Genomic DNA, 12,120 nt, shown 5'->3' with positions numbered 1-12,120 from the left:
ACGACACATGTCCATTTCCCTGATCATCATGTTCAATATCGCATCGTGCGATTCATATGTAAATATATCTACGTATTATTTATGACTTTTTCATCTTTTAAACTGCACACTGAGGGTTTCACGGGTGAACTCGTCACGTGTGTATATTCCTGAGGTGCTCAACGAGACATGTCAGGAATCATGTGAAGCGCGGAAGTGCAGCTTCAAACTGCGCGCCTCCTGACGCGAGGTGCGCATTGGCCGACCCGGAGGTTGAGGGGGGGTGTTCTGGTCGACCGAGTGAGCTCCACACCTTCATTGCTATTTATTTACGCAGCGCATCGGGGACTTTCGGAGATTGCTGGGATGAAGGCGCGAAGGGATCGCGCACAGCCGAAGGAGAAACACAGAATAACACTCGACTGATCATATTTCTCAGCCGATCGAGTAGGTTCGACCTCACCTTGCGTCTCTGAGTTTCGAACTCGCCGGTGGAATCTTTGGTGCTCCTTGAGGCTGAGCGCGCCCCCGTTGAAACAGTGTGACAGGTGGAGCGCGCTACGGAACCGTAGGGCAGGCGTTCGAAGGCACGAGCGATGCACGCACAGGACTCAAACGGCACCGCATTTCCGATGTTTTAATGCCCCGGAGTTTCTGCCTTACAGTGAATTGCGTGACCATCTTCAGTGTGTGGATCATCTAACCTGTCTGAGGACCATCTCCACTGTGAGAGCACCATCTCCTCTGAGAGTGGGTCGTCTGCCCTTGTGGGTCATCTAAGAATCTGTGTTGTTCATTTACCCTGGGTCATCTTGCCTATCTGAGGACCATATCAACTATAGGAGGACCAAGTCCATTCAGTGTGGATTATACCCTTTGTGTGGGTCATCTCTACCAAGCGTGGATCATCTACCCTGGATCATTAAACCTGTCTGAAGACATCTCCACTTGATGTAGACCATCTTCTCTATGTGTGAATCATCTTCCCTGTATGAGGGCAATATCCACAGTGTGTGGGTTATCTTTACTGTATGAGGACCATCTCCACAATGTGACGACACTCTCTATTCACCACCACTATGTGCTCAAGGGGATCTCTTTATTGGCCACGTGTCATCTGCTGTGACACGGCGGTCTCCACATCATGATGTTTACCCTGCCAGGTGTGGAGCTTGTGTCGGAGCACGGAAAGGACAGCTACGAGGTCGCCAATTTCACGGCACCGTACTCCCTGCAGGAGCGTGCGGCCGCAGACCCAGTGCACAACGGATCATGCGGGGAGCAGCTGCTAGAGCTGAGTGCAACAGGGATGGTGATGATTGGGGTGACACTGACAGTCATCACTGCAATCACGGTGATGGGCAACTTGCTGGTGGTCATTGCCGTGTGCGTGGTGAAGAAGCTCCGCCAGCCGTCTAACTACTTGCTGGTGTCGCTGGCCGTGGCTGACCTGTCAGTGGCACTCGTGGTCATGCCCTTCGTGATCGTGACGGACCTCACAGGCGGGAAGTGGCTTTTTGGGGAGGTCTTCTGTAACATCTTCATCGGCATGGATGTAATGTGCTGCACGGCATCCATCATGACCCTGTGCGTGATCAGCGTGGACAGGTGAGCAGGACGGTAGGGGGCAGATATAACAATAGGTGGATGGGGAGATTAATGGGTCAGCAGTTAGACCTTTCAGGTGAGCACAGCCACACTTAATGTAATGAAGAACTGCACATTGGTTTCTGTCTCCCCAAGCTGTGTATGTGAGAAATTAGAAACGAGACTCATTTCTTTGGGGACCTAAATCTCCAACTCACCACAGTTTCTCATTCCAGCCACAGAAGTGTAAACTGCAGGACTGTGAGCTTCACATATACAAAATTGGTAGTTTCCAGTCACTTTTCATTAAGTGCCATATAATTAATTCTGAATTATAAATGCATTATTTAATTTGTGGTTCTGTTGTAAATCCAACACCTGAAACTGTGCCTCACAGTAACTGTCTGATTTTGCATAAAATCTGAAAGGCTTTAAAAATCATATTAGCCATTTTTTGTTTAAACACAATGGACCAGTAGGCTAATATGCAATAATAATTGAACTGGAAAAATATGAAGGATTAAACAGGGCCATTATGCTACACGTTCTGTGCAACTGAAATTTGCCAAACAGATTTTTACATTTACAGTCATGCATGTGGCAGGCTTTTTTTTTTTTTCAAACTGACATAAAACTCAGAGTAAACAGAGGTGCATCACCAACAGATGAAGAGATTCAGACGCAGACGCACACACACACACACTGGCTGAAACCGCTTGTTCCAAGCAGGGTTGCAGCAGACCAGAGCCTAACCCAGCAACACAGGGTGCAAGGCTGGAGGGGGAGGGGACACACCCAGGAAGGGGACACAGATGCAGGATTATCAAATCACAGCCTGTCTGTCTGGTACCACCATGTTGCTGGTTCACATCCCTTAAGCAGCTGCCTGTAGAAGTCACATTCAAATAATAAATGTATAAATAATCATAGCAGGTGGTGTTGGACTCATTTACATATCAGGAGAAAAGTGGCTCTGAAAGAGATGGATTTGAGACCGTTCTTGAATGCTGGGAGGGATTCGGCAGCTCTGAAGGTCAGAAGGGGCTCAGTCCACCACACTGGAGCCAAAACCAAGGACCAAAGGGTTATCCATTTTGGATCCCTTTTGAGTGGGACCACCAAGTGGCCAGATGTTGATGACTACAAAATATTGGCATTCTGATTGTTTGACCGTCCTGTAGGTCATAACCAGACTCTTGAACTTGATATAAGCGATGAGGCGAGACACATGGGGCCACTCTGGTAGGTGGCACCCAACTCATACAGCAGTGTTCTGAATCACTTGTAAAGGTTTGATGGCCAAGGCTGGAAAACTTAGACAGGATGGAGCTGCAGTAGCTCAGGTAGAATATCTGCATGGCTTGGACCAGGAGCTGAGCGGAGAACTCACAAGTGACCGGCCGTGAAGGCAGTCATTATAGACAATGAATAGAGTTGAATAAAAAAAGAGAGGTTATGCTGTTATTTTCTTTAGATGAGCACATGGGTGTCAGTGGCCTATTTATCTGTCTGCTGAAAGTGTTATTTGACAGGTCAGCCTTTTACACTGCACTACACTTTATTTTGGGAATATAAAAAAAACATTCAGAAAAGTAGGCTTGCCCCTTTGGGAGTATTAATGTATTTAAATTTGTGCTTCAGTAATGTTTTGTACCTTTGAATGTTGGCTGACTGGTGGCTGCTAAACACAATTAGACTGTCTTCATTCATTCATTTTCTCAAAACAGAACTCATGGTGAAAGAAAACAATTTCTCTGATTAGCTAAGTCAACAGCTTCTCTCAACATGCTCCAGATCAAACTGCTTAGCCATCTGTTAATTAAATTATGAAACTTTGTGGCAATTAGGCAGTGGATTAAGCATTGCTCCATGACCCTGCATGCTGCAGTTTCTTAGTGTATTTTGTTTAGTTCAATTTATTCCCAAAAAGATTGCGTTGAAAAGCTGCTTTTCCCTTCTTACGGAAGAGAGTACAATGAGGAGATCAAGTTTCATGTGATGGAAGGATAAGTTCAAATTTTTCAACCCATAGATGGGATGTAAAACAATAAAATGTCCACAGCAGACATGTTGCATGTAATTGAAAGGTCTGGGGGCTTCACATAAATCCAAAATGATTTACCTAATTATAAATAAATAAGTAAATAAAACTGAAATGTTGACATTGGGTAGTGTAATGGCATCATTTGAAAGTTCTGGGTTTGAATTGCCACCTCCTGCTGTGGTACCCTTGAACAAGGTACTTACCCTATACTGATACAGTAAAAATTACTCTGCTGTAAAAATGGGTAAATTACTGTCAATGTGCTTATCTAACAGGGTAAGTCATCTTCAAAGAAGGTGCCAGTTATATAAAAACAACTAGCAGGGGGCACTGAGTAACGTAGTGATTGGAGTTGCTGCCTTTGCCCCCAAAGGTTTTTTTGTTTGAGTCAAACCTCCATACTCTTGTGCAAGGTACTTACATTAAATTGCTCCAGTAAAATTACCCAGCTGTATAAAAGGGAAAATGATCGTGAGTAGCTTCATGTCTTATGCCATCTTCAATCATAGGTGGATTTTATGGCTGTTGATCTCGGAATGGTTATGGCTATGAGCAGCGAGTTGTGCATGGGTGGAACCAGTTTGGATGGTGATGGAAGACAGCTGCAGATTTGTGTCTGTGGGTGGAGGAAGGTAACATCGATGAGGTACTTGAGGATTCACCAGGGAAGGAGGAGGTGCCTGGATGTGGGAGGGCAGTGGCCCTGCATTGATCACTACTTCTTGAGAAGTAGCTCAAGTCAGTCAGTTGAAGTCCGCAGGATATCAATACCTTTGCCACTGAGGAAGCAGTACTGGACACTGGGTTGCAGGTTGGTGAAAGGCAGGCAGGTGAGCTTGTGCAGACAGGAGGTGTTAAACAGGGAAAGGAAAAGTCACGGGCCAACCAAGGGTTAAGTGGCCAGCAGGTAGAGAAGCTGGGGTGTGGGATAATGTAGATAATGATTTGGTTGGTATTTTAAGTAAGTTGAAGGGGTCAGCAGAGAGTAAGTTGGATAGATTGAGGGAAGTTATTTACAGCTATGGGGTAGAGCAATTTGGGATAATGCAGGCGAGGAGGAAGGAGCAGATGGGTGTTGTGAAGTCAAGGCAGCAAGTAGAAATAAAGAGGCTTGTTCTGGAGAGAAGGCAGCTTAAAAGGCGATGGAGGCAAGCTGAGGAGGGGGAAAGGGAGGGTATTTGTGTCTTGCAGGTGGGTATAAAGAGTAGACTGGCTGTATTAAGAAGGGCAGAGGCTCTTAGGAGGATGAGGAAGAAGAAAGAGCGGGCCAGGGTGGCATTTTTCAGAGATCCGTTCAAGTTTGTGAAGGCTCTGTTTGGTAAGGAGAAGTCTGGGACGTTAAGGGTAGAGAAGCAGGAGCTGGATGGTTATCTGCATGAGGTGTACTCTTGTGAAGAGCTTGGTGGTGGTCTAGAGTTGCCGGTGGAAATCCCCCCTGTAGGGGAGGAAAAAGTGGGAAATGGATGTGTACCCTCCGAGGTGGGGAGAGGTGGAAGATGTTGTGCGGCGGGAAAGGGCCTCTTCGGCTCCTGGCCCAAACAGGGTACCACACTGGGTGTTTAAATGTGCTCTGGGTGTGCTAAAATTTCTGTAGAAACTGATGGCTGTTGTGTGGAAGAAGGGGGTAATTCCCAAGTGGTGGCGGAGAGCAGGTGGAATTTTTATTCCTAAGGAAAAGGAGGCTGTTGGGGTAGGCCAGTTTTGGCCTATCAGCCTTCTGAATGTTGAAGGGAAGATTTTCTTTAGTGTTGTGGCAAGGAGGTTGGTAGCGTACTTGAAAGCCAACAGGCTGATTGATACCTCCGTGCAGAAAGCGGGGCTTCCAGGATGCTCAGGATGCTTGGAGCACACCAGTATGATTTGGCATCAGATTCAGTCTGCCAAGAAGGAGAAAAGAGATCTCTGGGTGTTGTTCTTGGATTTAGCGAATGTTTATGGGTCGGTTCCGCACAGTTTGCTGTGGGAGGCATTCAGGTTTTTTAAGATTCCTGGACATGTTACGAGGATGGTGAAAGCCTACATTGCAGATATTCAGTTTTGTTTTAGTACAGAAAGCTATACAACATCTTGGCATCGGTTGCAGGCTGGGATAATGGCTGGTTGTACAATTTCGCCATTGGCTTTCACAATGGCAATGGAAGTTATTATAAGGGCTTCCAAATGGGTTGTTGGTGATGAGAGGCTGCAGGATGGGACGTGCCTACCCCCTATTAGAGCATTTATGGATGACATGATGATCGTTACGGCTACGGCTCTTTGTACGCGTCATTTGTTCTCTAAGCTCAATGAGAACTTGAAGTGGGCTAAGCTTAAGGTTAAGCCAAGTAAATTAAGGAGTCTCTCAATTGTTGGTGGGAAGGTGGTAAAGGAGAACTTTTGTATCGATGAGGAAGTGATTCCTTCTATTTTGGAGAAGCCAGTTAAGAGTTTGGGTAGATGGTGTTAAGCATAAGGAGCAGGTTGTTGCACTCAGGGAGGTGATTGTGGAAGGATTAAAAGCATTGATGCGTCCCTCCTCCCTGGGAAGCCAAAGTTGTGGTGTCTGCAGTTTGGGCTCTTGCCATGTGTTAGGAGGCCACTTACGGTGTATGAGTTTTCTGTTCGGGAAGTGGAGAACCTTGAGCAGATTATTAGTGCATCGATAAGGGGATGGCTGGGAGTGCCATGCTGTTTGGGCAGTGTAGCGTTATATGGTAAGGGCATGTTGGAGCTGCCAGTATCAAGTTTGGTGAAGGAGTATAAGTGTGCAAAGGTGGGCATGGAGCTGACTCTAGCGGAGTCAAAAGATGAGTTTGTGAGAAAGGTGGTGCCTTCAGTGAGGACAGGTAGGGGGTGGAACCCTAGAGATGCTGCTCAGAGCACAAAAGGTGTGCTGATGTTGGATGTGGTTGGGCACGTGCAGAGAGGGAAGGCAGGGTTGGCTCTGGCCATTTGCGGCAGTTGTGGAGTGCCGCCCCGGAGACACAGATGCCGGTTGGTTGTTGAGCAGGTCCGAGGGCGGGAAGAGGAGGTGAGGCGTGCAAAGGCGGTCGCGTTGGTGAAGCAGGGTCAGTGGGTGAACTGGGAAGGTGTGGAGAGGAGGAAGTTGCACTGGCAAGATGTGTGGGCGATGGAGGCGAGTCGCCTTAAGTTTATTGTTGGAGCAACTTATGTGTTACCAACGCCACAGAATGTTAAGCAATGGGCAAGTGGCAATGGTTCTTGTAAGTTGTGTGGTGGTGTGGCAATGCTGAGACACATTTTGTCAGGGTGTAGGGTTAGGTTGTGGCAGGGGCGCTATACTTGGCACCATAATCAAGTTCTTAGATGTTTAGCAGGTGTGTTTGAGAGTAAGCGGCAAGTTGTTAATTCTCTTGGCAGGCCAGCTAGATCAATTGGTTTTGTGCGGGCAGGAGAGAGTAGCACTATGCAAGGGCAGACGTGCCCTGGTAGGTGGGGTAACGCATGAGACTGGAAGCTGTTGGCTGATGTGGGCAAGCAGCTCCAGGTTCCGCAGGTCATTGCTGTTACTTCACTGCGGCCGGACATGGTGTTATATTTGAAGGGTGAGCGGACTGTGTACTTTGTAGAGTTAACAGTGCTGTTCGAGGATGCTATCTGGGAGGCACACAAGCGGAAGCTGTTAAAGTATGCTGATCTGGTGGCAGAGGCAAGGAACTATGGTTGGCGGCAGGCTCATGTGAGGCCAGTAGAGGTTGGTGTTGAGGGTCTGTGGCTAAATCAGCTTCAGTATTGTTGGCCACTTGTTAATGATGGCGGTGAAGGAGCTGTCTGAGGCAGCTGAGAAGGCAAGTCAGTGGTTGTGGTTGAAAAGAGAGCAGGGTAGTTGAGGTTACAGGCTGGAGGGAGGTGTGTGATGGTGGAAAATTTAGTGGCAGGTGATGAGTAATGGGAGGCAGCTGGTGATGATTAAGGAGGTGTGGCCTTAAGTAGGATAGTTTTAAATTTGTGGAGTGCTACATTTGCAGTTGGTTTGGTGGTAGGTATGTATAGAACTGTGGTTTAGCTGGTTGAGGTAGCAGGGTTGCGGTAGTTGTTGAGGGTGTGTGGTGTGTGGTGTGTGGTGTGTGGTGTGTGGTGTGTGGTGTGTGGTGTGTGGTGTGTGGTGTGTGGTGTGTGGTGTGTGGTGTGTGGTGTGTCGGGGATGCCGGATTGTACTGTTGAGCCTTCCAGAGGTGTCGTGGGCCTAATTCAATGAGACACAGATGAAGGGAGGTGCCCACTTGATAACCTCAATGAAATACTCATGTTGGTGCCCAGCTGGTGTGGTTTGTTGGTTTGGCTTGTGAGTTAGGCTTGGTCTGGTGAGTTGGCTTTGTTGGGGTGGGTTGATGGTGTTTGTTGTGTTGGTGGTTAGCCTTGGTTTAGTGGTGGATCAGATGTGGTTTGTTGGTTTTTGTGTGGGTGGGTTAGACTTTGTTGGTTTGATATTTGATGATTGGCTATTAGGCTAGGTTTGTTGGCTTGGTTGGTTATTAGGCTTGGTTTCTGTTGGTGGTTTGTAGGTTTGGATTTGTTGGGTATGGTTTGGTGGTTGGTTATTAGTGGGTTGGCTGGTTTGTTGGGTTAGGCTTGCTTTGGGTGTTTTGTTGGTGGTGGCTTGGGTTTTGTATTAGTCAGTTAGGCTTGGTTTGATTATTTGTTGTGTTAAATCTGGTTTATTGGGTTGGATTTTGGTTGGTGGGATTAATTTTGGTTTGGTGGGTGGGTTAGGTCAGTTAAGTGTCTTAGTTTCAGGGCATGAAGATGTATGTTGGCTATGCTAGGTGTTGTTCTCTGTGATTTTAGGATGGTGGGTGGACTGGGTCCTTGTGTGCAGCCGTTGAAAAAATACGCATGGGGTATCATCTTTTCCTGTGTATCTTGATTCTTTTGCAATAGCATAATGCAATGACTTTATTTTGCCTGTGGTTGTACTGTAGCTGAACTTTGTATTAAACACTTCATCCAGTATATGTTAAACTGGCGTGAAGAAGTAATTGGCCCTTTTCCAGTTGTCTGTTTTTTTTGAAGTTGTATTTTCCTCAGCAAGGAAACAACTGACAAACAATTTTGGTTTCATTCATATACTACTAGAACTGAAAAAAAGATTTGATTAAATTTAATATCAAAAAGGTGCAAAAAGAAAAATGGAAATGCTTTTCATGGCACTGTGTGTTGCTCAAAAATAAGCAAATGTATCTCAGACCAGAATTTTGGGTTTTATTTTAAAGGTTCAAACAGAGTAACTCTAAAAGCACACCTGTCTCTGTCACCAACAGTGACAGGAACTCATCAGTTAGGAGCAACAACGGAATACAGTACCTGGGACATGTTCATGTGAATCCGTGGGCCTGGTTTTCAGTCCTCAAGGTGACTCTAGTGCTTTCTGGCAGTGGTACTGGTGTTGAAAGCATAGACTTATACACACAGAATGGACAACAGAGCCTGCATACATTCATCTGAGGCTTTTTTCAAAGCAACTTACAATTATTTACCCATTTATACAACTGGTTAATTTTACTGGAGCAATTTAGGGTAAGTACCTTGCTCAAGTGAAGTACAACCAAAGATGGAGATTAAACCTGCAAATTTTGGGTCTGAAAGCAGTAGTTCTAAGCACTACACTACCCACACATCCTTGCAGAACTAACCTACTGACAATGGATAACAAACTACATACACAGAATAGCCAACAGGGATTATAAACAGAGAAATTCCATCATGGCCAATAGACATAGAACAGTCAAGAGGGCCTATATACAGTACATAAAAATGGTCAACAGTGCCTATTTACACAGAATGGGCAACAGATTCTCTGTACTTGACAGAAATAACAGGGATCACAACAGAACTGACAATGGGGCCTGTATATACAAACTAGACAACATAGAACTGGCCAATATAGCTTGAATAAATAATGATCATAAGTGCTATATACACAATGGACACATACTGGCTGAAGTTGCTTGTCCCAAGCAGAGTTGTGGTGAGCCGGAACCTAGCCCGGTAACACGGGGAGTGAGGCTGGAGGGGGCGGGGACATACCAGGATGGGACGCCAGTCTATCACAAAGCACCCTAAGCAGGATGTGAACCCCAGGCCTGCCAGAGAGCAGTGCTCAGCCAAACCCGCTGCACCACTATGCCCCCCCCCCCGCCAATGGACAACAAAGCCTATATACATGAAACAGAGAACTCAGTGTATCTATAAATTAAATGGGCGTCAGAGCCTATATATTCAGAATTGATAACTGAGCCTATGTACAGAGTCTCCATATTACCCTGTGATCAGAACAGAAATCCATTCTGAAAAACAAAGTTCTAGATTTACTGCAATTTAGACACTGAGTCATCTGAGAAAAACAAACATTTCTTAAGGCTCAAATTTCCATCATACTGATTACAAACAAACCTAACCAGTTTCTTTACAGTGGGAAGTTAGTTCTAAGTCGACAGTCCTGCTTGACAGTATGTGAACCCCTTTTGTCCCTTAATTTTACCAAAAAAAAATGGTTATTGAAGGAGAAGCAGTTTTTCTCATCTGACATAATAGGTGTGTAATGACCAGTTCCATATGTTGTCATAGAGGAATTCATGTGTGTAGTAGAAAAATGGAAGTGCTGCATGTGCAAAAATAAGTGAACCCCAGGTTGAATTAGTTGAACTAAGTGGGTAAGTAGAATCAGGTGTGCAAATCAATAATTTATTCATTTAATAAATTTATATTAAGACTTAAGGCTTAGACTTTATAACTATTTTAATATTCTATACAAGAATAACGACTGTCCCTAGAGAGTTAGCATACATTCATGCACAGTATATCAGAAGCAGTGTGTGTGTGAGAGAGAGATATACACCTCCCCCCACTTTGTTTCCATACATAGACACATGATGCAGACGTACAGAAGAATATATAGATGTTTGCACAGAAGCAGCAATGTGTACAAGTTACCTTCTTTTTCCGTCACTGGACTCAGCTGTAATTACCCCCAGGAGAATTTATAGCCCCTATTCTGGAGGGAGCATATCTAGTTTGTGTTATGGACTGCAAGGACCACACAGGTTGCGGGCAGTTCTCTTCTAATCTACTGTAGCCATCTGGAAGTGTACCAATCACTGCAGTGTCATTTCACTGCTGTATTTTCTTCCAGCATACACACTCTCCCAGGGTGAAGTATTTATATAGTTGTTAGTATAACAAGGTATTTAACCATTGTATGCTGGACACATTTTAGTTTAGCATCCTGCTCCATCCTGCTCTAGGACAAAGAGGCAGTTGCCATGCTGAGCGTTGCGCTTGCAGGCCATCAGTCCTATGATTTTTGAGTGTGTGTGTGTGTGTCCACAGCTGTTTACTATGTGGTATTACACCTTCTATCCTAGCAATACTCTGATCATGTTTTATTTCAAAGGGGGCCGTGGTAGCGCAGCAGGTTGGACTGGGTCCTGCTCTACAGTGGGTCTGGGGTTTGAGTCCTGCTTGGGGTGCCTTGTGGCAGACTGGCATCCTGTCCTGGGTTTGTCCCCTCCCCCTCCAGCCTTCTGCCTTGTGTTGCCAGGTTAGGCTCTGGCTCCCTGTGACCCCTGAATGGGACAAGTGGTTCAGACAGTGTTTGTTTGTTTGTTTGTTCATTTGTTTGTTTTATTTCAACACCAAGGCTTTGTAAACCTTCAAAAACCCCTTATGAAGAAAAAATCAAGGCTTTCGTTTACCCCGCCCGGTATGGGGTCACCGGGGCCCCACCCTGGAGCCAGGCCTGGGGGGGGGGGGCTCGCATGCGAGCGCCTGGTGGCCAGGTCTATGCCCACGGGGCCTGGCCGGGCTCAGCCCGAAGCCATGACGTGGAGCCGCTCTTCGGTGGGCTCACCACCTGCCGGAGAAACCGTAAGGGGCCGGTGCATTGTGATTTGGGCGGTGGTCGGGGCCGAGTGCCCGGCCGACCCAAACCTCGGGCGCCAACTCTGGTTTTTGGGACTTGGAATGTCACCTCACTGGCGGGGAAGGAGCCTGAGCTGGTGCGGGAAGTTGAAAGATACCGTCTAGATATAGTCGGGCTCACTTCCACTCACAGCTTGGGTTCTGGAACCACTCTCCTCGATCAAGGGTGGACTCTCCACTATTCTGGCATTGCCCAAGGTGAGAGGCGGCGGGCGGGTGTGGGCTTATTAATAGCCCCCAGGATAGCCGCCATGTGTTGGAGTCTACCCCGGTGAATGAGAGGGTCGTCTCCCTACGCCTTCTAGTCAGGGAACGGTCTCTCACTGTCGTTTGTGCTTATGCGCCTAGCGGCAGTGTAGAGTACCCGGCCATTTTAGAGTCCCTGGGGGGGCGTGCTGGAAAGCACTCCCACTGGGGACTCTGTCGTTCTACTGGGGGACTTTAACGCCCACGTGGGCAGCGACACTGATACCTGGAGGGGCGTGATTGGGAGGAACGGCCTCCCTGATCTGGACCCGAGCGGTGACTTGTTATTGGATTTCTGTGCTAGTCGCGGTTTATCCATAACGAACACCATGTTCATACATAAG

At 46.6% G+C, this 12,120-nt stretch overlaps 1 protein-coding gene across 1 annotated transcript in view; it reads left to right on the top strand.

Moving 5' to 3' along the window:
- Nucleotides 1-1,123: 1,123 nt before the first annotated feature.
- LOC108922612 (5-hydroxytryptamine receptor 7) overlaps nt 1,124-12,120 on the top strand; it is a 34,028-nt gene continuing 23,031 nt past the window's right edge. Inside the window, exon 1 of the mRNA XM_018732836.1 lies at nt 1,124-1,587. Coding sequence (XP_018588352.1) covers nt 1,124-1,587 — 464 coding nt within the window. The remainder of the gene's footprint in view (nt 1,588-12,120) is intronic.

The sequence above is a fragment of the Scleropages formosus genome, chromosome 6 (genome assembly GCF_900964775.1).
Source record: "Scleropages formosus chromosome 6, fSclFor1.1, whole genome shotgun sequence".
Taxonomy (NCBI): Eukaryota; Metazoa; Chordata; class Actinopteri; order Osteoglossiformes; family Osteoglossidae; genus Scleropages; species Scleropages formosus.
This window is presented reverse-complemented; position numbering and strand designations above follow the sequence as displayed.